General features: G+C 38.8%; 3 protein-coding genes across 5 annotated transcripts; 2 read left to right on the top strand and 1 right to left on the bottom strand.

Moving 5' to 3' along the window:
- Positions 1 to 1725: 1725 nt before the first annotated feature.
- LOC130995171 (uncharacterized) lies at positions 1726 to 5099 on the bottom strand. 3 transcript variants are annotated; one of them, XM_057920321.1, is made up of 7 exons: positions 4323 to 5099; positions 3967 to 4131; positions 3703 to 3770; positions 3079 to 3255; positions 2962 to 2995; positions 2755 to 2887; positions 1726 to 1975 (listed from the first exon to the last, which is right to left on the bottom strand). In XM_057920321.1, exons 4-7 carry the CDS (start codon positions 3222 to 3224, stop codon positions 1959 to 1961), a joined length of 330 nt encoding a protein of 109 aa, XP_057776304.1. In that variant the 5' UTR covers positions 3225 to 3255; positions 3703 to 3770; positions 3967 to 4131; positions 4323 to 5099; the 3' UTR covers positions 1726 to 1958. The 3 variants fall into 3 exon arrangements, with proteins under 3 accessions (XP_057776304.1, XP_057776303.1, XP_057776305.1); XM_057920320.1 differs by lacking the exon at positions 3703 to 3770; XM_057920322.1 differs by lacking the exons at positions 3703 to 3770; positions 3967 to 4131; positions 4323 to 5099 and adding an exon at positions 3381 to 3626.
- Positions 5100 to 8305: 3206 nt separating this feature from the next.
- Positions 8306 to 10202, top strand: LOC130995169 (ankyrin repeat-containing protein ITN1-like). Its single transcript, XM_057920319.1, has 2 exons — positions 8306 to 8942; positions 9295 to 10202. Exons 1-2 carry the CDS (start codon positions 8370 to 8372, stop codon positions 9997 to 9999), a joined length of 1278 nt encoding a protein of 425 aa, XP_057776302.1. The 5' UTR covers positions 8306 to 8369; the 3' UTR covers positions 10000 to 10202.
- Positions 10203 to 15960: 5758 nt separating this feature from the next.
- Positions 15961 to 17533, top strand: LOC130994521 (ankyrin repeat-containing protein At5g02620-like). Its single transcript, XM_057919564.1, has 2 exons — positions 15961 to 16380; positions 16811 to 17533. The coding sequence occupies exons 1-2, from the start codon at positions 15961 to 15963 to the stop codon at positions 17531 to 17533; spliced, it is 1143 nt and encodes a 380-aa protein (XP_057775547.1).
- Positions 17534 to 26179: the final 8646 nt, after the last annotated feature.

Below are 26179 nucleotides of genomic sequence, written 5' to 3'. Positions count from 1 at the left end.
GCTGCATGTTGGTTTCAATGTTAGTAATATTTTGTTGTTAACATTCCTATCAACATTACTCTTACGAATTACACAGTGTTACTTGTGGTAATTTGGAGCACTAAACTTTTTCAGTATTGATATGCATAAATGTAATATTTGAAATTATTATATTTGTTTAGAACAATTATTACTTTTATGAATGAGAATTTGTATTTTTATTTATTTGATGAAGTAAATATTATATTATAATAAAAAGTAATTATTGATATGCACAAATGTAATTTTTTTGAAATTTTGTTCCATTAAATTAAATTTAAAATTTCTTAATATTTTTTACTTTTTAATTAATAATATGGAAAGTACTACTTATTTTCAATGAAAGTAAACATCGTGTCAGAAAATGTAATACTTATAATGTATGAAAATAGTGATTTATTTAATATTCTAAACTCAATCAATTAAGTGTTTAGGGCCCAGTTCTCAAGGTTTAGGGTTTAGAATTTAGTGTTTAGAGTTTAGAAAATATAATATTTTATATTAAATGAAATTAAATCCTTATATTAATATGAATAGATACATGCATGTGCCAACAAATGTGTATATTATACTGATTGAAAGTAAATATTTGTATTATGAAATGTAAAATTTATTTATTAAATTAAATTTCAAATTTCTTAGAATTTGCACTTATTAATTAGTAATAGGAAAAGTAATACTCCCTCCGTCCCTAAAATAACTTCCTCTTTTTCCATTTTGGGACGTCCCCCAAATAACTTCCTCTTTCTTTCTTTCCATTTTTGGAAACCTACCCCACCACTATAATAATACTTTATTTATTCTTACTTTTCACTTTTCACCACTCCCAATACTAATTATAACACTTTTCACAACTTCCAATAATAATTATATTACTTTTTATCCACTATCAATACACTTTACAACTTTTTATTAAAACCCGTGCCGTCCCCAAAGAGGAAGCCATTTCAGGGACGGAGGGAGTACTTATTTTCAATGAAAGTAAAAATTACGTAGAAAAATGAAATACTTATATTGAATGAAAACAAATACTTATATTAACATAAGTCTACATTTGTGCTAACAAATGTATATTTTATACTTATATTAACATAAGTATACATTTGTGAAAACAAATGTATATATTATGCTTATTAAAAGTAAATAATCAGGGTTTAGGCACTACTAGAAAAACGCTCATAGATAACGGATTTTATCCGTTATCTATGAGCAAAAAAACTGTTGTGTATAGTAGTGTTATCTATGATACGTATCATAGACAACGGTTTAAAAACCGTTATGTATGTGAGAATAGATAACAGTACGAGACGCTCATACATAACGGTATGAAACCGTTATCTATAATGATTATACATAACGGTTTATACCGTTATGTATGAGGATTTTTCCGTTATGTTTTGTATTTTTTTTATTTTTTTTCCTATCATAGTTAACAGTTTTTTTTCTATACATAACGGTATGAAACCGTTATCTATAATGATTATACATAACGGTTTATACCGTTATGTATGAAGATTTTTCCGTTATGTTTTGTATTTTTTTTGTTTTTTTTCCTATCATAGTTAACAGTTTTTTTTCTATACATAACGGTATGAAACCGTTATCTATAATGCTTATACATAACGGTTTTTGCACCTTTTATAACAGTTTTTTTGCACTTTATATAATTGTAGTATATTTTGCAATTTTTATAAAACGACAAAATGATAAAATCAACAATAACAATATTATATATCATCCAAAATATTCATACATTATCATCCAAATATAATGAAAACTTCACATATATTCTATTTAGCTAGATGTTTAATTAAAAAATATTACAAATGCGCGCAACTTGCTAGACATTTGAAACGACGTTCTCTGCTTCAGCCTTCTCGTTTGTAGTAGTCCTCATAGCTCATCGACTCCCATCTACTTGATCCGCCAAGATGATAAACTCAATCACAATAATGAACTGGAGAATTAAAAAAATCCGGCAACATGTGAGTTACATAAGTAATCTTCAAGATCTCAATGTTCACTAAGCAACAATAAATCCTTTGAACAATCGAAACAGTTTCACACTAAGCAACAATAAATCCTTTGAACAATTACAAAAAGTTTTAAATGTATTTATTTGGCCTGTAGTTTCATGAAAAGCTTAAGTAAACGATTCTTTCTTAGTCACCACACTCTATATCTTGAAGATCCGTATTTTTGCTCAGAATTATTTTACATAATTGAATAAGAATAAGAGATTCAAAATATAATGTGGTATAGGCACTGAGGAAAGAGCTCGACTCGCACGAAATCATGTTAAGAAAAAAAAAAAACCTTGTCTCCTCAAAGAATGGATTAACAGAAATTACTCACAGTGAGCCAGTTAAAACTGCAACAATAACTGTGAAACTAATTAGTTACCCAGTGTTAACGACAACATATATAAATCAGGTTATGTGGAAACCATCGATCTCATGATAAACCAGCAGTTAAGTCATTGCAATAAAGCAATTGTATCAGAAAAAGAAATAACAGAGTATGCAATGTATCATGCCAAATAAACATTTGTGATTAACACTTCCATTAGTATTCTCGAGAAATTGGGAAAGCCATCAGCCATTGGCCGTGGGTAATTCTCTAAGCTACTCTTAAATTTAAGAACAAACAGCTATTTTCCACATCAAGTTGTAGCTTATGGAACGCTAGTAGAGCAGAGATGCAAAAACATGGGCCATGTTGAATGGGATAACTAACCTGATAGATGATTTGCAGTAGATTTTCTAGAAATCCAAGCTTCTCTTACGTGTCCTTTTTTCAGTAAATTATCCTTCTCCCCAGTCTGAATGGGTTTCCTCCTACATCCCCGAATCGAGACCACAGTAGCAATCTGCAACAGAAAAAGCTCAAACCCTACAACTCAAATTTACACTACAAATGCAATCAAAGAAGAGATGTACGAACCGCAAAGTATACTACCACCAGTGCAAACGTCCACCTGGATAACAATCATGCAATTTTGAGTTAAAATTCAAGTGTGTGTGTGTGTGAGGGAGGCAGAGAGAGAGAGGAGTTACTGACTGAGTGTAGAAAAAGAAGACGAAGAATCCGAAGGCAGCAACAGTCTCGTAGAGCAAGTAAGCCATGGCGATAAAGGCGAAGGCGCAAAGCAGTACCTGCCACTGCAGCCAGTATTCGATTCCCTCCACCGCTCCGGAATTCTCCATTTTTAAGCACCAACACTACAGCCACCTCAACCTGTAAAAGCATAAAATTGCAATAGTCAAGATCCAGAAAGGTAGATACCCTAGCCTTCTCCACACAGTCTCGTACAAAACCCAACTGCAACTTAAAGAAAAAAAAAAGTTCATGCCTATTTTAACCTGCTGGCAAAGGAGAGTCGGCAGTTGAGCTGGATATTTGCTAGTTTGACATAACTTGTAAGTGATAACCACAAAAGTAGTTTAATACATCGAAGTGGATGAGATTTGTTCACATTATTTACCATACTATCAAGTAGGATCAGTTGCCAACTACAAAATAGAATACTAAATTACTAACAGCACAGATCAAGAAAGATACTCTTCAGAACAGTATTGCCAAAATGATACCATAGATTGTCTTCTTAAATGTGTCATGATGAATAAAAATTATTACAAATACTCAAATGAAAAAATAACATTTCTAACAATGGTGAAGTGGTACCTGCATAGTTCATAGCCATAATTTCGTGGCTTACCTCAGCATCAGAGTCGTTCTCTAACAAGTTCATGCTAAGAAGTAAATGCACGATAAGCATAACTTATATTAATTACTAAGGATTAGAGTCTTCCTAGTTCTACTCATAGATAGCCAATTACAGTAAATACATGTGTAGTTAAGATGAGTGATTAGCTTATTCTTAATTAAAAAGACATACTCAAGCCAATTCACTTGGTTGAAATGATAATAAAGAAATTCAAGACTTACAATGGAAGGCTCTTGTATCTTGCTTGCCAATAGCTGTGGAGAAACCAATCTCTCCACCAGTCCACTTGTATCTTGGGGGAACAACACTGAGCATCGCAGTTGTGTCAAGCACCTGAGCAAATGAACTCACTTGCACAGATAAACCGCAGGCAAATGATCATTAATCTGTCGCCCAAAACAAAGAAGTACATACTTAATCGTAGTATGTATATGTAGAATTCAGATTAACTTACTTGTGGTAGATAAAAAGCTGCAGCAGAAAATACTTTGAACATTACATCACTCTAGTTTCACTCTCAATCTCAAATTCAGTTCAACAAAGTACCTATCATTGAGAATGAATAATTTTGACTTACAAAGAGTAGCAAGAACGATTGGATGCAGTTTTCACTATTGCTATTTCCTAGAGTGCTCCCTCCAAAAGTTAGCTCCTCTGCTTTCTCAATGTCTTTTGACTGGTAAGGAGCTATACTGTGAATTGTATATTGAGGCGAACCCAATAGGTGATTCTCGATATATTCATACCTGCACGGTGAGCAAGAGTTAGCTTCTTCATTCACCCAAAGTAGTATAGATTGAAGCGGCGGATTGAAGCTAGGGCACGGAAGAGGGAGTTCAGCGGCGGATTGAAGCTAGGGCACGGCGGCGGCAAGGAGTCGCTGTTGTCGCCGGAGTATGGAGAGCAGAGGGGGCTTTGGGCTGAGCTCGGAGGCGGCGGCCTTCCCGCCGTGCGGTAGACGGGAATCGACAGGGAGGTGGCTGTAGATTATAGATCTAGGATTTCAGGCGCGGTATGGTGTGCGTGCATTTGAGTCAGAGAGAGAGGAGATTAAGAGGGAGACGAGGGAAGTGCGACGAGCTTGGTGGCTGACGTTGCTGCGGCCGGGGAGGACAGAGGGGGGGCGTGCTTCTATGGCCGGAACTTGCCTCGGCAGCGGCGGCGACTATCTCTCAAAGAGGGAGAGATCGCGAAGTGAGAGAGAGATTTGGGGAGGAGATGAGATGTAGCGAGGGTGGGCGGCAGCGGCGCGACGCAGCGCGACAAGGGTGGGCGGCGACGGGCTGGCTCGGGGCAGCGGCGCCGGCGGCGGAGTCGAGAGGGGAGAGAGAGAGTCGAGAGAACTAGGGCTTCTAGTTTGGGAGGAGGGGTTAATTTCTAAATTTCCTAATTTTTTTTTTCACTTTTAATATTCAATTTTTGGTATTTAGATTTCTAATTTAGATTTTTAATTTACATTTTATATAAGTGTTGATAAAATAAAAAAATGTTATGAATTTTTATTTTTCAAAGTCTATATCTAGGAATAAATTCAAATTTTAGGATAAATAATTTATTTGTTATTTTTTAATATAATATAAGAATGTAGAAAATTATTTTAAAAAAATTAATAAAAAAAATTATACATAACAGTTTTTAGAGACGCTCATACATAACGGTTCAGAAACCGTTGTAAATGACTCTTATACATAACGGTTCAAAAACCGTTGTAAATTACTGTTATAAAAGATGGTCATAGATAACGGTGGCACAACGGTTTTGTAATACCGTTATGTATGCAACTTATAGATAACGCAAAAACATAACGCATTTGTTCAAACCGTTATCTATGCATTTAGACAACAGTACATAGATAACGGATTTTCGCAAAACCGTTATCTATTCCTAAAAGTGCGCTCATACATAACGATTTTTGAAAAAAACCGTTATCTATTCACTGTTATGTATGTAAACTTTTGTAGTAGTGAGGATTTAGTGTTCATGATTTAGCATTTAATGTTAATGGTTTAGTATTTAAACATATAATACTTTATATGGAATGAATGTAAATTCTTATATTAACATAAGTATACATTTGTGCTGACAAATGTATATTTTATACTCATTAAATAGTTTGAGGGGATTTTATTTGAGTTTTAATTTAAAATTATTTAAGCTAATTATCATATAAAATATCACTATTCAATTCAAAAAATATATGAAAATTAAAATATGACTTATCCACTTTCTTTTATTAAATATACAATATAAACAAATAAAAATTAGTAATAATACGACGAAAAGTGGAGATATCTAAATCTATATATCTATATAATAAAAGATAAGTTTTTTTCTCTATCTCTTTCACCAATTTTTTTAATTATTTTTTTCTTTGCTTCTATCATGTTTATCGCTTGCCTTTTTCATTTTTTTTTTGTCAATAATGTAATATTTGATTCATGGAAAAAAAATCTATTCAATGTGCACCTTAAATTTACTTTATACAACTTTTTATTTATTACAATATATATTTTTTATTTATTTACATTTTGATTCTATTTAATTTTTATATTCCGTTCATCCTGATTCAATAGGCCACAAACCTTGGACACGGATATTAAGAAACGAACAATTTATAATAAAATAGGAGAGAGAAATAATAAAAAGATAATTATGTGTAAAATACAATGATATTTGGTGTAAATAATGAATTATATGAGGATGTTTATTATGTGTTGATTTTTCATTTTTGAAAGTGGTCTATTGAATTGGGACGTTTGAATAAGGAAACATGACCTATTGAATTGAGACGGATTAAATATTTATTTATTTAAAAATATCAATTAATTTCAATTTTCGTCGTGCATCGCACGAATGACGGTACTAGTTTTATTAATAGAAGTATTTATATTTATTCTGGTGAGGGGGGTTGTGGCCATGCAACAACGTGTACAATTGATTACTACAATACGAGCTTGCAAGACCACGAAGCTTCTGCATGCAACTAGTCAAGCTGCAATTTATGTCAACTTGTTTGTTACTCCGGTCCCATTCTTCTCTATATTTACTAATTCTCTAAAATAGACTTTTTTTTGGGGCTGGGTTTTCATTGTCTTTTCTGTGGAATAAATTAAGCCGGCCTGCTTTGAATATATATAGACTCATGGATTATCTTGCAATTGAGAAGTAGGAAATTGGGCAGAATCTTCATTTGGATCAACCTTAATTTTAAACTTTATGTCGGAAGTAGTATATATTGGTAGCATGTATGTGAGAACATGCATATTACTCTATCTATATAGAGAGATCGAGAGTGAAATATTCCCTTGAGAATGTTCAATGAGCTGAAAATTCCATGGAGAATTTTATTTTATTTTGCGAGGAAATGATAATAACAAATAAATCAATAAATTTTACGAATAAACCAATATAACTCATGAATAGATGTTTCTAGTTAATATGTGAAAATCTCGCCCATTTCAGGATTCGAACATAAACAAAAATGCGCGCGTGTTCATACGTTACATTACATTGATTTATTTGTAGAAAATATTTTTATTCGTAGGCATTCTCCATTTCTCTCAATATATAGCATTCTCGATGGAATTTGTTCTCTCTCTCTCTCTCTCTCTGTGTGTGTGTATATATATATATATATATATATATATAGGGGTGGGCTAAAATAAAAACACTCTTAAAATATAAAATATAAATTATTTTCAGCCCTTAGATCATCAAGATCCACGGTTGATTCATCATCTTGTTAGATGAATTCATGATCCTGTGTTCGAATTTTATAGGTAGCAAAAAAATTATTTTTTGCAATTCATATATTTGTACAAAGAATTCATATAAAATATAATTCATACATTTTAACTAGTTCGTAATTTATATGTTAAAAAATATTTATACCGTAGCCCTTCCCTAGTATATATATATATATATATATATATATATATATAGGGTTGAGTTCTACACAAACAGAGCTTATACAGGAAATTCAGAACATAGCAATATAACTAATGAATCTAATAAACACGCCACGTGGGATGTTCATCAGTTATATTACTATGTTCAAAGAATTTATTGATATGTTCATTAATATCAAAATCTAAAAAATATTTAAAATCTCAATTGAACTTAACCCTCTTTCCATGAAAAAGTGCCCTACTTAGCCCTTTTTTTCCACAAAAAAAGTGTCATGTTTACTTTTTTGTATATTCATACCCTTTATTTTTTAATTTATTTACAATTTATGCCATTATTGAACTAACCATTTATTTAACCAATGCAATTAGCACTACTCCTACTCTCTACCTTTTACCCCACTCAAAATAATTTTATCAGTTTTCTTAATACCTATGTCGGCACTCAAATGAGACACTTTTTTGTGGACGGAGGGAGTATATATATTTCTTTTTTGTGGACGGAGCTATTATAACTTTTCTTGGGTCAGTCATAACAGAGGTCTTTGACTCTTTGTTTAAACTTTTCCTGCAGGCGGCTTTCTTGAGAGAGAGTGAGAGAGAGAGAGAGCGTGAGTGGTGTACTATATATACATACATCATTTGTGTAATTTATATGAAAAAACTAGAGAAAGAAAGAAAAAGGAAGGCATCGATATATAGTTAGGTAGTGGGGAAGAATGGCGAAAGAAGTAGTTGAAAAGAAACTCTACAATGCTGCATCAAAAGGGGATCTAACAACACTTAAACAACTTGTTCAAGAAGATCCATATCTTGTTCATGAAGCCCCATTTGCATGTTCAAGAAATCTTCTACACGTAGCAGCAATGCACGGACAATCAGCCATCGTTGAAGAGGTGTTGAGGATGAATCCACGTCTAGCTCGGATTCCAGACTCCCAGAAATCATCGCCTCTCCACATCGCAGCAGCAGAAGGGCACGTCATCATCGCCTCAAAACTGCTATCAGTTGCCCCGGAGATGTGCTGGTGGCGCGACGACCAAGGCATGAACCCGGTTCATGTTGCCTCCATGAACGGGCATGTCGAGATAGTCGAGCATCTCGTTCAAGAGAGTTGTTTGCCTGCTATGGAGAGGCTGCATCGGGGACAGACTGTGCTGCACCTGTGTGTGAAACATGGCCAGTTTAGGGCATTGAAGGTTTTGGTGGAGAATTTGGGAGAGCTTGTGTGTGCAAAGGATGATGATGGCGAGACACTCTTGCATTTGGCCGTCAGATGCAATCAAGTTGAGGTAACATCTCAACTCTTATTACTTATCCTTTCTTGTCATCATTTGATTAATTAGTAACACAGTCGATTTAAGTTGTACTCCCTCCGTCTCACTTTGGGCTGTCCCACTTCAAATGTCTTATTTTCTTTTATGGAAAAAGTTATTCTCAAAAAGTAGGAATTTTGAGACCCAGTCACCTTTTCAACTCTACATCACATCATTTAATAATCTAATTAACATATATGTTCCTAAATAACGGTGTACAGAATGAGATTTATTGCCTGGGATCATCTTGTTGAAATTTTCCAATTCGACTATGATATGAATCGATTAAAATTAGTTCAAATGGCTAATCTTGAATATTAAATCTCAGACTATACAATACTTGGTGGATAACAAAACCGTGGAGAGGCAAACACGAAACTCGATGGGCAAAACAGCGCTGCAAGTCTTGAACGAGAGCCCTCCACACACAGCTACCTACACAAAAATAAAACGAATCTTGAAAAATTTATCAAACGAATCATATTTCCATGTTATTCCTAAGATGACCGACGTCACGATGGTGGTGGTGGTATTGATCGCCACCATGGCGTTCCAGGCGGCCCTGAACCCCCCCGGCGGTGTTAACGATCACGGCGAGGCCGTGCTGGCGCACAATCACCCCAAGGTATACAGAAGCTTGATTCGCTCCAACAGCACGGCCTTCATCTCATCTCTCCTCACGATCTTCCTCATCACCACCGGCCTCCCGTCCACCAATTTTTTCTTCATGGCGGTGGCCATGTACGCGACGTGGGTGTCGCTGACGGCCATCATGATCAGTTATGGGACTTCCCAGGATATAATCAGTCCTAACTCGAAGAGGCAAACGATAGGGCATGTGATTATGATAGTGGTGGCGGTGGTTTTGAACTTTTTTGGGTTGACGACGGCGTATGTTGTTATAAGTAAGTTGTACGTTTCGTGGAAGGAGAAGAAACGGCAGCAGCACGATCTCACAACCGATCATTTCGTCCGCCGCCTCTTCTATTGGATTTTCCAGCAGTTGGAGAGGCGAGGGTTTTTGAGTGGTTGATTCGAGATCTCAATCACCACTTCATTTCTTAGTGCTTGTTTGGTTCTGTTGAATGAAGTTGCTGATTCATCATTGACACATCAGTATTTAGACTTGGTCATAGTTTGTTATTTTGTTATTCCTATTTCTTAGCATTTCAAGTTAGTAGAGTATCGTATCTTGCTAGTGGCTAGGATATTTTTGATTTTCTGTTGAAGAGTATCTTCCCGTTGCTATGTTTCTGTTATTCAGAGGCCTATAAATACCTCTACATATCAGTCAATAAAGTATCCACCTTTGAGTCCATCTTTATCATATTGCTTTCTTTATCTTTCTCTTGTTTTCCACTTTCTGTTCCCAACATTTGTGGCATCTAGAGCCAGGTTCCATGGCCAGCAACGGGAATTCGATGAGTGCTGCACAACCACTCATACCAGTCTTCAAGGGAGAAGGATACGAATTCTGGAGTATTCGTATGAAGACTCTGCTGAAGTCTCAAGATCTTTGGGACTTCGTAGAACAGGGATATGCAGACCCTGATGAAGAGACGAACAGACTGATGGAGAATAGGAAGAAAGATTCCAAGGCGTTGGTGATCATCCAGCAGGCAGTTCACGATGGCATCTTCTCCAGAATTGCGGCGGCAACGACCTCAAAGCAAGCTTGGTCGATCTTGAAAAGCGAGTTTCAAGGTGATTCAAAGGTCATTGTCGTGAGATTGCAATCACTCCGACGTGACTTTGAAACGTTGATCATGAAGAATGGAGAATCGGTGGCTGATTTTTTGTCGAAGGCAATGGCAATAGTCAGTCAGATGCGATCCTATGGAGAAAAGATCTCTGATCAGACCATCGTTGAAAAGGTACTCACACTACAAGAATCTGGCCGATTACTGATGGAATTTTCCGTCGGTAAAGTGCGAAATTCCGTCGGTAAATCGATATACCGACGGATCAACGACGGCCGCCGCGTGTGGCTGTAAAAGTGGTCGGTAAAAAAATTAGCGACGGAATTTCGATCCGTCGCTAATTACCGACGGAAATACTGACGAACCGTCCGTAGGTAAGCACACGACGACGCCGACGTCGTCTGAAATAGCGACGGAAATGACCGTCGCTAATACCGACGGAAATGAATTCCGTCGCTATTTTTTTTACGAAAAAAATAATATATATATATATATATATATATATATATTTAATATCAATATAGCTTTATTCTTTACAAGTATTTTGGTATTTCTAATGTATTTTGAACTTAATTGTATAAGTTAAGACGAACTTCCTAGTGGGTCACCCATCTTAGTTGTGCTCTAAGTCAAGCACGCTTAACCTTGAAGTTCTTTACGAGTGGTCACCAGTACAGAACACGCGTATTATTGATATAACTATCACCTATTAATTCATTTAAACTCTATTTCAATATACAATATCATTATTCATAGCCTTAGAATATGCTGAACTCATATCTAAGACTTGGGGTGCCAACGAAAGAATGATGGTAAATAAACGATCGAATTTAAAATAATAAAAAAAATTAATATTATAATTAATTAAAAATATATATATTACTATTGAAAATAACAATAAATTTTAAATATTCTCAATAATTTAAAAATAAGAATAAATTAGAATATTAATTAAAAAATAATAAAAATATTTTTTTTAAAATATATAAATAAGAAAAAAAAATCAATAATATTTACCGACGGATTATTAAATAAAAATAAAAAAAATAAAAAATTTAAAATTTTAAAAAAATAATATTTATCGACGGAATATATTCCGTCGCTATTAAGTAATATTTATCGACGAAATTACCGACGGATTATTAATTAAAAATAAAAAAACAAAAAAAAAATTAAAAAAAATTAAAAATTTTTAAAAAATAATATTTAGCGACGGAATATATTCCGTCGCTATTCCGTCGGTAAATTGCGAAAAAATAAACTAAAAATAATAAATAATATTTAACGACGGATTATTTTCCGTCGCTAATAATTTCGTCGGTAAAATTTTGAAAACATTTACGTCTTAATTCCGCCGTTGTTCCGTCGGTAATTCCGTCGGTGTCCGATGCATTTTGTTGTAGTGTCAAAAGCTTGACTCCAAAATTTGATCACGTAGTAGCTGCAATTGAAGAATCCAAGGATCTATCAGTTTTTACATTTGAGGAACTGATGGGATCTCTTCAAGCACATGAGTCGAGAATTAACAGATCGTTTGAAAAGCATGATGAAAAAGCTTTTCAAGTCAGGGGAGATTCATCAACTCAATCCTCTACGGCAAGAGGACGAGGTCGAGGAAACGACCGAGGGCGTGGCAAAGGTCGAGGTCGTGGCAGAGGAGATTCACAACAACATGGTGGTGATCAACAAGGCAACAAAAGTCATATCAAGTGTTACAACTGCGGCAAAGTTGGGCACGTTAAAGCTGATTGCTGGTCCAAGGAGAGCCAACTGCATTGTGCTCAACAAGATGAGGATGAGAGCAAATTATTCATGGCGCTTGCACATGTTGATATGCCGAAGTCGAAAGATGTTTGGTTCGTGGACAGCGGCTGCTCGAATCATATGAGTGGCAGCAAGGAGATATTTAAAGAGCTCGATGAGTCTTACAAAACTCAAGTCAGGCTAGGCGACGAAAGGGCACTTCAAGTAGAAGGGAAAGGCGTTGTCGCAGTAAAGAATAGCCATGGTAAAACAAAACTCATCTATGATGTCTATTTCACTCCATGTTTGGCTCATAATTTTCTGAGTGTTGGACAATTGTTGAAAACTGGATATATGGTATTGTTTGATGATGACTCTTGTGTTATCATTGAAAATAGTTCTGGACAAAATGTTGCAAGAGTTTACATGACAAAGAACAGGATGTTTCCGCTGCAAGTATCGAACGTGGACGAGTATGCTCTTGTTTCAAATAAACAAGATGAGTCGAAATTATGGCATTTGAGATACGGGCATCTCAATGTAAAGGGCTTAATGACTTTAAGTCAGAAAGGTATGGTTCTTGGATTACCTAAGATTAATTCTTTTGATATATGTGAAGGATGTATCTATGGGAAACAAACCAGGCGACCGTTTCCTAATAGTGCATCTTGGAGAGCCTTGAAATGCCTTGAATTAATTCATGCAGACTTGTGTGGACGTATGAGTACAGAATCGATTGGTGGAAGTGAGTATTTCTTACTACTCACTGATGATTATAGTCGGATGAGTTGGGTTTATTTTCTCAAAGATAAATCCGATGCCCTTGAGAACTTCAAGAACTTTAAAGCCATGGTGGAGAAGGAGAGTGATACCAGCATCAAGACTCTTCGAACGGATAGAGGTGGTGAGTTTTGCTCTAAAAAGTTTAATTACTTTTGTGAAGTTAATGGAATACGCAGGGAGTTGACAGCACCTTACACCCCTCAACAAAATGGAGTGGCGGAGCGAAAAAATCGGACGGTGGTTGAAATGGCAAGAAGTATGCTAAAGTCAAAGAAGCTCCCAAACTCTTTCTGGGCAGAAGCGGTTGTTGTTGCTGTGTTCTTGCTGAACATATCACCCACAAAGGCGGTCCAAAATCGCACTCCTTATGAAGCTTGGAGAGGAACGAAGCCGACGGTGAGCTACTTGAAGGTGTTCGGATGCGTAGCTTATGCTCTGGTTAGCTCTCAAAATCGACGTAAACTCGATGAGAAATCAACAAAGTGCATTTTCATCGGGTATTCTTCTCAATCCAAAGCATACAGGTTGTATAATCCTCTCAGTGGCAAGATTATTATCAGCAGGGATGTAATCTTTCACGAAGATGTAAGTTGGCAATGGGAGAACTAGCAAGACGACTCACAAATTCAGCTTTTCCCTATGGATGATTCTGCTCCAGATTCACCACCAAATTCGCCACAAAGCAGCCCCCCAAACTCTCCGCATAATAGCCTCACAAATTCACCAAACACTACTCCTCTAAACACTCCACAATCCAGTCCAATAAATTTCCCAAACACCCCTACATCTTCCTCTCCAAATAGATCATCCTCTGTTGAAACACCACCTCCACGGGGATATAGATCTCTAACAGATGTTTATGATGAAAGATGTATTTTTGCTCTTATGGCTGTAGATCCAAATTATTTCGAAGATGCTGCTAAACAAGTCGAGTGGCGCAAAGCAATGGAGGAGGAAATTGCAGCAATCGAAAAGAATGAAACTTGGATACTTGCAGATTTGCCTAAAGATAAAAGTGCTATTGAACTGAAGTGGGTGTTCAAAACAAAGTACAATGCAGATGGGAGCGTGCAGAAACACAAAGCTCGGTTGGTGGCCAAGGGATATGCACAACAACACGGCGTCGACTTCGACGAAACGTTCTCTCCGGTTGCTCGCTTTGAAACGGTGAGAATGTTCTTAGCCTTAGCTGCACATCTTAAGTGGCCTATTTATCAACTTGATGTTAAATCTGCATTTTTAAATGGAGAGTTGGAGGAAGAAGTTTATGTAGTACAGCCTGAAGGATTTCTGGTCGAGGGCATGGAGGATAAGGTGTATAGATTGAGAAAAGCGTTGTACGGCTTGAAGCAAGCTCCACGGGCGTGGTACAGCAAGATCGATTCATTTTTTGAGCAAAATGGACTCAAAAGAAGTAGTAATGAGCCGACGCTCTATATGAAGAAGGGAGGTAACAATGGTCTGCTGCTCGTTTGTGTCTATGTTGATGATATAATTTACATGGGTTCATCTCACTCTTTTATTACTGAATTCAAAGAGAGTATGATGAAAATGTTTGAAATGACAGATTTGGGTCTGTTGCATTACTTTCTTGGATTAGAGATCAAGCAAGGAGAAGATTGTGTGTTTGTTTCTCAAAGAAAGTATGCAGAAGATCTTCTCAAACGCTTCAACATGGCTAATTGCAAGGCTACTGCTACTCCGATGAATGTTAGTGAGAAGTTGGAGCTTGAAGATGGCACCGAGAAGGCAGAAGCAAGGATTTTTAGAAGCCTTGTTGGTGGCTTGATTTTTCTGACACATACCAGACCCGATATTGCTTTCGCTGTTGGTATGGTGTCCAGATTTATGCATAGTCCGACAAGACAACATTTTGGAGCCGCAAAGAGAATTCTTCGCTACAAAGCTGGAACTAAAGATTTTGGAATTTGGTATTCTAATGTGGCTGATTTCACCTTGATTGGATTTACTGATAGTGATTGGGCAGGATCGTTGGACGATAGGAAAAGCACGTCGGGCTTCGTCTTCAATCTTGGGTCAGGAGCAGTAACATGGAGCTCGAAAAAACAAGGAATGACGACACTTTCGACGACGGAAGCAGAATATGTGGCTGCTACTTCTTCAGCATGTCAAGCAATGTGGTTGAGAAGACTACTAGCTGATTTTGATCAAGAACAAAAGCAAGCAACTGATATTTTCTGTGATAATTGTTCGACGATTGCAATGACGAATAATCCAGTTCTACATGGAAGAACGAAGCACATCAACATTAAGTTTCATTTTGTAAGAGACTTAGTTGCTGATGGTATCATTTTCTTGAAGTTCTGCGGGACACAAGATCAAATGGCAGATATTTTCACGAAGTCGCTGCCATTCGAGAAGCATATCAAGTTTAGAAGTCAACTTGGAGTTTGCAATTATGAATCAAGGGGGAGTGTTGAATGAAGTTGCTGATTCATCATTGACACATCAGCATTTAGACTTGGTCATAGTTTGTTATTTTGTTATTCCTATTCCTTAGCATTTCAAGTTAGTAGAGTATCGTATCTTGCTAGTGGCTAGGATTTCTGATTTTCTGTTGAAGAGTATCTTCCCGTTGTTATGTTTCTGTTATTCAGAGGCCTATAAATACCTCTACATATCAGTCAATAAAGTATCCACCTTTGAGTCCATCATTATCATATTGCTTTCTTTATCTTTCTCTTGTTTTCTACTTTCTGTTCCCAACACCATTTGCATATTCAAGAAATCTTCTACACGTAGCAGCAATGCACGGACAATCAGCCATCGTTGAAGAGGTGTTGAGGATGAATCCACGTCTAGCTCGGATTCCAGACTCCCAGAAATCATCGCCTCTCCACATCGCAGCAGCAGAAGGGCACGTCAAGATCGCCTCAGAACTGCTATCAGTTGCCCCGGAGATGTGCTGGTGGCGCGACGACCAAGGCATGAACCCGGTTCATGTTGCCGCCATGAACGGGCATGTCGAGTTAGTCGAGCATCTCCTTGGAGAGAGTTGTTTGCCTGCTATGGATAGGCTGCATCGCGGGCAGACTGTGTTGCACCTGTGTGTGAAACATGGTCAGTTTAGGGCGTTGAAGGTTTTGGTGGAGAAATTGGGAGAGCTTGTGTGTGCAAAGGATGATGATGGCGAGACAGTCTTGCATTTGGCCGTCAGGTGCAATCAAGTTGAGATAATATCTCAACTCTTATTACTTATCGTTTCTTGTCATCGTTTGATTAATTAGTAACACAGTCGATTAAGTTGTACTCCCTCCGTCTCACTTCAAGTCTCTTGTTTTCTTTTTGGGTTGTCCCACTTTAAATGTCTTGTTTCCCTTTATGGAAAAAGTTATTCTCAAAAAGTAAAAATTTTGGGACCCACATCACCTTTTCACTCTACATCACACCGTTTAATAATCTAATTAACATATATGTTCCTAAATAACGGTGTCGAAAAGAAATAGGACATTTGAAGTGGACTGAAGGGAGCGGTAATTAATGTATACAGAATGAGATTTATTGCCTGGGATCATCTTGTTGAAATTTCCCAATGCGGCTAGGATATGAATGGATTAAAATTAGTTCAAATGGCTAATCTTGAATATTAAATCTCAGACTATACAATACTTGGTGGATAACAAAACCGTGGAGAGGCAAACACGAAACTCGATGGGCAAAACAGCGCTGCAAGTCTTGAACGAGAGCCTTCCACACACAGCTACCTACACAAAAATCAAACGAATCTTGATAAATTTATCAAACGAATCATATTTCGAAGTTCTTCATAAGATGACCGACGTCACGATGGTGGTGGTGATCCTGATCGCCACCATGGCGTTCCAGGCGGCCATGAGCCCCCCGGGCGGCATGTGGGAGCACGAAACGCTGTCACACAGGGCCGGCGAGGCCGTGCTGGCGTCGACGAATCCCACGATGTACAGACACTTGGTGCGCGCCAACACCACGGCCTTCGTCTCATCTCTCATCACCATCTTCCTCATCACCACCGGCCTCGCGTCCACCAATTTTTTCTTCATGTCGGCGGCCGTGTACGCGACGTGGGTGTCGCTGTCGGCCATCGTGATCAGTTATGGAACTTCTGTGGCGGTGATCACACCTAAGAATAAGGCCATGAATCTGATTGTGACATTGTTGGCGGTGGATTTGAACACTTTTGGATTGATATTGGCGTATGTTGTTATAAGGAAGCTGTACTTGACGTGGAAGACGAAGAAACGGCAACAGCAAGATCTCACAGCCGATGCTTTCGTCCGCCGCGTCTTCTATTGGATTTTCCATCAGTTGGAGACGCGGGTGTTTTTGAGAGGCGATCGTTGATTCAAGACCTCAACCACTTCATTTATTATTGAAAATTCATCATATATCTAATATGAATGCCTAATATTGCTCATGAAATGTTCTTGTATCGCCTTTTGTTGCTAGTTAAATTTTTTCTAAGGTTTATTCCATCAATTTAGGGTATATAATTATTTTTTTATCAATTTCACTTTTATTAGTTAATAATAGGTTGATAAATTCAAAATCATGGTATATACTTTTTAAAAAATTTATTTTTTTGAAATAAAAATTAACTATATTTCATAGTGATAAGGAGAAAAATATGCATCCCCGGAAGATCGGAAGACTAAGGCCTAAATTCAACGATAACAACCTTGTTTCAATCCTACAGCCGAACAACCCTGGTTCAGCCCTGCAGTTGAACAACCCTATTTTTCTGGGATTTGGAGCTATCTTGAAGGATATCAAGTTCTAGATAAAGAAAGAGATTATTATGGAAGAAATGAAAGATTAATACGAAAGCATGAAGATAAATATGAAGAATTATAGCCATGTTATAAGTCTGATTAGAGTCCTTTTATTACTAGGTTTCTTAGTATTTTGCCTATAAATATGGCATGTATTTTCATTATGAGGGATAATCGATTATGGTCGATTATGATAGAGAGATGACTGATCCCGACCGAACGAACTACTGTACGATATAATCTCTCGCGGAAAGATAGTGAAAAACATTCCCAAAACCCCCGTAGACGTAGATCTTATGATCGAACCACGTGAATCTCGTGTTCTTATATCTTATGATCGAACCACGTGAATCTCGTGTTCTTATATCTTATGATCGAACCACGTGAGGAACCACGTGAATCTCGTGTTCTTATTGCTTTTGTTACAACGTGATTTTTTAGAGCTCAACAACTGGCTGCGTCTGTGGGAAGATGATACTCGAGCTAGACGTTGATATTCAACCCGACTACTGTTCGAAAAGCGGAAAAGAAGGAAAAAGCAAAAAGAAGGAAAAGGCAAAAAAAAAAAAAACACGGTCAAACTCTTACTCTCTCTTTCTCTAGAACTCGCGCAAGCCTTCCTTTTCTCTTCCTATGACAGCCCTACAGCCGCCGCTGATCTTAAAATTCCGGCGAGACTAGGCCAGGCCTGGCCGAGGCGCCTCCCTTCTTCTCTAGTTCGATTTTGACTTCCGCTCAAAGCCCTGAAACACCCGCAGGACTCTCTCTTTCTTAAATCTGGACGCAAAGACCGTAGTTGATCACTCTTTCGGCCAGCGGACAGTTGCCCTCCTCCCTCTTCGTAGCGAAGCTCACCCCCGAACACACCCACGCACCGGCCTGCCTCCACCGCTCGGATTTTGAACGAAGAGAGCCGCCTGAGCCCTAGCTCTAAAACCGCCTGACTCGCCGGCTGTAGCCCTCGCCCGATGTTGCTGCTGTTGAAGCAGCGCCACCTGACTCACCGGCTGTAGCCGTTGCCCGACGTGGCTGCTACTGAAGCAGCGCCGTCTGATTCCATTGCCCGAAGCCATGGCTGGTCCCTCGAGTCGCCGTCTACCTGCCAGCAATCCGCCTCGTTCGTAACCACAACCGTGTTGAATGAAGTTTGCTGATTCAAAATAGCAGCTGACTCAGTCTTCATCAGTTAGTTTGTTAGTCTTTGTTAGTCATGGTTTTCCTTATTTTTAGCTATTCTTGTTGAGTAGATCGTGTCACCTTAAGTGGCTAGGATTTCTGATTTTTCTGTTGAGATGCATATCTTTCCGTTGTATTCTTTATGCTTAGAGGGCTTATAAATAGCACCTCATATCAGATGAAATATATCAGCTTTTTTGGAGTCCTCTAAATAACTTGCATTTGTTTCCTTTTGTTTGGTGTTCTCTGCTTCTTGTTCCCAACATTTGTGGTATCCAGAGCCTGGTTCGATGGCCAGCAACGGGAGTTCAATGAGTGCTGCACAACCACTCATACCACTCTTCAAGGGAGAAGGTTACGAATACTGGAGCATTCGTATGATGACTCTACTGAAGTCTCAAGATCTTTGGGACTTCGTAGACCAGGGATTTACAGATCCCGACGAGGCGAACAGGTTGCGGGAGAACAGGAAGAAAGATGCCAAGGCGTTGGCAATCATCCAGCAAGCAGTTCATGATGGTGTTTTCTCACGAATTGCGGCGGCGACCACCTCAAAGCAAGCGTGGTCAGTTTTACAAAAGGAGTTCCAAGGAGGTTCAAAGGTCATTGTTGTGCGATTGCAAGCACTTCGACGTGACTTTGAAACGCTGATGATGAAGAACGGAGAGTCGATCGCTGACTTCTTGTCAAGAGCAACGGCAATAGTGAGTCAAATGCGGTCATATGGAGAAAAGATTACGGACCAGACCATTGTTGAAAAGGTACTCAGGAGCTTGACTACAAAATTCGATCATGTAGTAGCTGCAATAGAATAATCAAAAGATCTATCAAATGACCATTGTTGAAAAGGTACTCAGGAGCTTGACTACAAAATTCGATCATGTAGTAGCTGCAATAGAAGAATCAAAAGATCTATCAATTCTAACATTTGAGGAATTGATGGGATCTCTTCAATCACATGAGTCGAGGATTAACCGATCATTTGAAAAGCCTGATGAAAAAGCTCTTCAAGTGAAAGGTGAATCCTCCAAACAAAAGGAATTCTCTGCGGAAAGAGGACGAGGCAGAGGAGGTTTCCGAGGTCGCGGGCGTGGCCAAGGTCGAGGTCGCGGTAGATCAGACACAAAGCAATCTTCTGGTGGATAGCAAGGCAACAAGAGTCATATTCAGTGCTACAATTGCGGCAAATTTGGGCACGTGAAAGCAGATTGCTGGTCCAAGGAGAAGCAAGTGCAATATGTCCAAGAAGAGGAGGAGGAAAGCAAGTTATTCATGGCTTGTGCAGATGCTGTGGATATGCCAAATGATGTTTGGTTCGTGGATAGCGGATGTTCCAACCATATGTGTACCAGCAAGGAGATATTCAAAGAGCTTGATGAATCTCACAAGATTCAAGTCAGGCTAGGTGACAACAAGGCAATTCAAGTGGAAGGGAAAGGTACTGTAGCAGTGAAGAATAGCCATGGTAAAACCAAACTCATTAATGATGTCTATTTTGTTCCTAACTTAGCACATAATCTACTAAGTGTTGGGCAATTGATGACTACTGGATACTTGTTATTGTTTGATGATGGCTCTTGTGTTATCAAAGAAAAGCAGTCAGGGCAAACTATTGCAAAAGTTTGTATGACAGAGAGTAGAATGTTTCCGCTGCGTGTATCGAACATAAATGAGTATGCACTCGTTTCCAGTACTCAAGATGAGTCCAGATTATGGCATTTGAGATATGGCCATCTCAATGTCAAGGGCTTAAAGCTTCTAAGGCAGAAAGGTATGGTTTTTGGATTGCCTACTATTAATGAGTTTGATCTATGTGAAGGATGTATCTACGGGAAACAAGCGAGGAAATCTTTTCCTACTGGTGTATCATGGAGAGCTTCAAAATGTCTTGAGCTCATTCATGCAGATTTGTGCGGGCCTATGAATACCGAATCGATTGGTGGAAGTCGGTATTTCTTATTACTTACTGATGATTATAGTCGTATGAGTTGGGTTTATTTTATCAAAAATAAATCCGAAGCCTTTGAGAACTTCAGGAATTTCAAGGCAATGGCTGAGAAGCAAAGTGATATGAGTATCAAGATTCTTCATACAGATAGGGGTGGTGAGTTCTGCTCTAATGATTTTAATCATTTTTGTGAAGTTAATGGCATACGCAGGGAGTTGACAGCACCTTATACACCACAACAAAATGGTGTGGCGGAGCGAAAGAATCGCACTGTTGTGGAAATGGCAAGAAGCTTGCTGAAGTCAAAGCAACTCCCGAATTCTTTTTGGGCTGAAGCGGTTGCCACAGCTGTGTTCTTGCTGAACATATCACCAACGAAGGCTGTCCTAGATCGCACTCCATATGAAGCTTGGGCAGGTTCAAAGCCATCAGTGAGCAATTTGAAAGTCTTTGGATGTGTGGCTTATACGTTGGTCAGCTCTCCGAATCGCCGCAAACTCGATGAGAAATCAGAGAAGTGCATCTTCATCGGGTATCCATCTACATCCAAAGCTTACCGGCTGTATAATCCACTCAATGGCAAGGTTATTATCAGCAGGGATGTGATATTCCATGAAGATGCAAGTTGGGATTGGCAGAGCAACCAAGCAGACTCCCAAATTCAGTTTCCTCCTACCTCAAATATCATTGATCCTTCTCCAAATTCACCTCAAAGTAGTCCCCCAAATTCACCAGAAAGCAGCCCTACAAATTCCCCAAACACTAGCCCCTTAACCTCGCCACATACCAGCCCCATAAATTCTCCATTCACAAATACATCTCGCTCGTCAAATAGCTCCTCAAATTCTGGAACACCACCTCCACGAGGATACAAATCCCTTACTGAACTTTATGAGAGCTGTACATTTGCTCTTATGGTTGCAGATCCAAGTCGTTTCCATGATGCTGTTGGAGAAGAGAAATGGCAGAAAGCAATGGAGGAGGAGATTGCAGCAATCAAAAAGAACAGAACTTGGATGCTTGTGGACTTGCCTGAAAGTAAGAGTGCAATTGGCTTGAAGTGGGTGTTCAAAACAAAGTACAATGTGGATGAGAGTGTGCAGAAACACAAAGCTCGTTTGGTGGCCAAGGGGTATGCGCAGCAGCAAGGCATCGATTTCGAGGAAACGTTCTCTCCGGTTGCTCGCTTCGAAACGGTGAGACTGTTTTTATCCTTCGCTGCGTATCTTAAGTGGCCTATTTATCAACTTGATGTCAAGTCTGCGTTTCTGAACGGAGAGTTGGAGGAAGAAGTTTATGTTGAGCAACCGGAAGGTTTTGTTGTTGAGGGCATGGAGGATGAGGTATATAGGTTGAAGAAAGCCTTATACGGCTTGAAGCAGGCTCTGCGGGCATGGTACAGCAAGCTTGATTCATTCTTTGTGGAAAATGGATTTGAAAGAAGTAGACTTGAGCCTACGTTGTACATAAAGAAGGGAGGTAACAATAGTCTGTTGCTCGTTTGCGTTTATGTCGATGATATCATTTATATGGGGTCATCTTACTCTCTTGTTACTGAGTTCAAAGAGAGTATGATGAATATGTTTGAGATGACAGATTTGGGCTTGCTTAACTATTTTCTTGGGTTGGAAATTAAGCAAGGAGAAGATGGTGTGTTTGTCTTCCACAAAAAGTATGCAGAGGATCTTCTCAAGCGCTTCAACATGACAAATTGCAATGCTGAAATTACTCCAATGAATATCAACGAAAAGTTGCAGCTTGAAGATGGTACCGAGAAAGCTGATGCGAGACGCTTTCGAAGTCTAGTTGGAGGTTTGATTTATTTAACACATACCAGACCTGATATTGTCTTTGCCGTTGGTATGGTTTCCAGATTCATGCATAATCCGTCAAAGCAACATTATGGAGCAGCTAAGAGAATTCTCCGCTATATAGCTGGAACTCAAGACTTTGGAGTTTGGTATTCAAATGTTGCTGAGTTCAAATTGATTGGTTTTACTGACAGTGATTACGCAGGCTCCTTGGATGATAGGCGAAGTACTTCTGGATTTGTCTTCAACTTTGGGTCAGGAGCAGTAACATGGAGCTCAAAGAAACAAGGAATGACAACGCTTTCGACGGCGGAAGCAGAGTACGTGGTTGCTGCTTCTTCGGCGTGTCAAGCGATGTGGCTTCGGAGGCTATTAGTTGATCTGGATCAAGAACAAAAGGAGGCGACTGAAATTTTCTGCGACAATCAATCAGCTATAGCTATCACGAAGAATCCAGTCATGCATGGAAGAACGAAGCACATCGATGTAAAGTTTCATTTCATAAGGGACTTGGTTAGTGATGGTTCCATTGCTTTGAAGTTTTGCAACACTCATGAACAACTAGCAGACATCTTCACCAAGTCGCTGCCTTCGGAGAAGCACGTCAAGTTCAGAGCTCAGCTGGGAGTATGCAATTATGAATCAAGGGGGAGTGTTGAATGAAGTTTGCTGATTCAAAATAGCAGCTGACTCAGTCTTCATCAGTTAGTTTGTTAGTCATGGTTTTCCTTATTTTTAGCTATTCTTGTTGAGTAGATCGTGTCACCTTAAGTGGCTAGGATTTCTGATTTTTCTGTTGAGATGCATATCTTTCCGTTGTATTCTTTATGCTTAGAGGGCTTATAAATAGCACCTCATATCAGATGAAATATATCAGCTTTTTTGGAGTCCTCTAAATAACTTGCATTTGTTTCCTTTTGTTTGGTGTTCTCTGCTTCTTGTTCCCAACAAACCGCCCCTGGAACCGGGCTGAATATGTTTGCACGGTTTGCGGCTATTTTTATGCAGCCTGAGCCGTCGCCTCCGCCGCTCGACGATGACATGGTCTTCCAGAACCGCCACCCTAGAGTTCGCCGGAACGGAGTAGTCAGCCCCCGGCTCGACTGAACAATACGGGAACATTCCCCTCCATCAAAGCCAAGTTCTCTAATCTTTATTCTCTTGGAATATGTGGTTAAATTTTCATAGTATCTGGTATGAAAGATCGAAAAAACCAAAGTATGAAAATTAAAAGTATGAAATTGTCATGTGTTTTGGGCATGGAAAAATATGCAAAGGGAGATTCCAAGGTATGCATAGGGAGATTCCAAGGTATGCAAAGGCAAGATCCAAAATATTCAACGAAGAGAACTCGTGGAGTATCCAATGCATATTTGAAGTGCCTAAAACAAATGAACCAAAGAACGAAATAAAACAAACGAAAGAAAGTCTGTTTTTCAATTCAATGCAAACTAAGAGAATCATTCCTGGCTGACTAGCTGCATGAAAAAATCTAAGGGAATCATCCCTGGCTGACTGGCTGAAATACAAACTAAGGGAATCATCCCTGGTTGACTGGCTGCATGAAAAACCTAAGGGAAATCATCCTTGGGTGACAGAAAACTTAAGGGAATAATACCTGGCTGAAATGAAAATTTAAGGGAATCATCCCTGAAAGAAAACTTAAGGGAAATCATCCCTGGCTGAAAGAAAACTTAAGAGAATAATACCTGGCTGAAATGTAAATTTAAGGGAAATGAAAATTTAAGGGAATCATCCCTGAAAGAAAACTTAAGGGAAATCATCCCTGGCTGAAAGAAAACTTAAGAGAATAATACCTGGCTGAAATGTAAATTTAAGGGAATCATCCCTGGCTGAAAGAAAACTTAAGGGAAATCATCCATGGCAGAAAGAAAACTTAAGGGAATCATCCCTGGCTGAAATACAAATTTAAGGGAATCATCCCTGATTGAATAAAAATTTAAGGGAATCATCCTTGATCGAAAGAAAACTTAAGAGAAATCATCCCTAGTTGAATGAAAATTTAAGGGAAATCGTCCCTGCCTGAATGAAAACTTGAGGGAAATCATCCATGTCCGAATGAAGACTCAAAGGAATCATCCTTGGCTGAATGAATAAAGCCGATATATTTCATCAGCAGGGCCATGCAAGGCCCGGAGTTGAACTACAGTGGAGAAATTCGTGTTAGCTATCATGGTCACAACAAGAAAGCTAAGACCTTACTTCCTATCACATAAAGTGATGGTCCGAATGTCCCTACCATTCCGGTAGATCTTAGGCAGACCCGATTTATCAGGGAGGATGGTCAAGTGGGCCGTGGAGTTGGGAGAAAGTGATGTTGAGTTCGAACTAGGAATGCTATTAAATCGCAAGTCTTGGCTGATTTCATACAGGAAACTACCCGAGAGCAGCCCAAACAACCCTGGTTAGCTTATGTTGACGGATCAGTAACAAAAGGAGGAGTAGGACTCGGAATACACACAACATCACCTCAAGGAGATACCATTAGATAGGGGTAAAGTGCAAAGAGAGACCCAAGTCCGACAATGAAGCTGAGTATGAAGCTGTCACAAAGGCACTTAAAATGGCAGCACAGACAAGAGCCACTAAGATGCACATCAGGACAGATTCTCAACGGGCGGCCCAACAGTATGCAGGGACGTAAGATGTGAAGGAAGGAATGATGAAAGCTTACATGGAGGAACTCAGGGACAGAGCCGCTCAATTCGAGGAATTGATGATCGAACAAATCCCACGGGAGGATAACAACAGGGTTGACACGCTGGCACGAATGGCGGGAGCAGCGAAAGGATCGTGGAATGGGAAATCACCCTGCTACAGGAGGAGATATAAACAAAGGGAGAAGTGGTCATGGCAATATCCGAAAAGGCTGACTGGAAGGCTCCCATAATACACTTTCGCAGGACGGGGCAATGTCTTGACCCGGAATCAACCCTGCGCAACCCTTATGACAAATACTGCTTTATCGATAATCATCTGTTCAAAAGATCGTTCAGCAATCCCTATCTCAAATGCTTGGGACCAGAAGAAGTGGAGTATGCGTTGAAAGAGGTATATTAGCAACCACGCCGGGTATAAGGATTTGACAAGGAATATTGGGACGGAGGGAGTATTAATTTTTCGGTAAAAGTCTAAAGCCACGAAGTTATTAACATATACTCCCTCCGTCCCAATATTCAAGTCCCCTTTTTTATTGGGCACTGGTATTTAGAAGAGTTAAAGTGGATGTAAAAGTAGATGACCCCGCATGTTTAGTGTATTA

Source organism: Salvia miltiorrhiza, chromosome 7 (genome assembly GCF_028751815.1).
Source record: "Salvia miltiorrhiza cultivar Shanhuang (shh) chromosome 7, IMPLAD_Smil_shh, whole genome shotgun sequence".
Taxonomy (NCBI): domain Eukaryota; kingdom Viridiplantae; phylum Streptophyta; class Magnoliopsida; order Lamiales; family Lamiaceae; genus Salvia; species Salvia miltiorrhiza.
Note: the sequence above shows the minus strand (reverse complement) of the source record. Positions and strands in the feature narration are given on the sequence as shown.

Bases quoted from the DNA above. Each gene is read 5' to 3' on its own strand.
- LOC130994521 (XM_057919564.1), top strand. From the start codon at position 15,961: ATGCACGGACAATCAGCCATCGTTGAAGAGGTGTTGAGGATGAATCCA. The intron at 16,381-16,810 runs GTTGAGATAATA...ATTAAATCTCAG, and splicing joins TGGCCGTCAGGTGCAATCAA to ACTATACAATACTTGGTGGA.
- LOC130995171 (XM_057920321.1), bottom strand. From the start codon at position 3,224: ATGGAGAATTCCGGAGCGGTGGAGGGAATCGAATACTGGCTGCAGTGG. The intron at 2,996-3,078 runs GTCAGTAACTCC...ATTGTTATCCAG, and splicing joins GTCTTCTTTTTCTACACTCA to GTGGACGTTTGCACTGGTGG. The intron at 2,888-2,961 runs GTTCGTACATCT...TTTCTGTTGCAG, and splicing joins TGGTGGTAGTATACTTTGCG to ATTGCTACTGTGGTCTCGAT.
- LOC130995169 (XM_057920319.1), top strand. From the start codon at position 8,370: ATGGCGAAAGAAGTAGTTGAAAAGAAACTCTACAATGCTGCATCAAAA. The intron at 8,943-9,294 runs GTAACATCTCAA...ATTAAATCTCAG, and splicing joins TCAGATGCAATCAAGTTGAG to ACTATACAATACTTGGTGGA.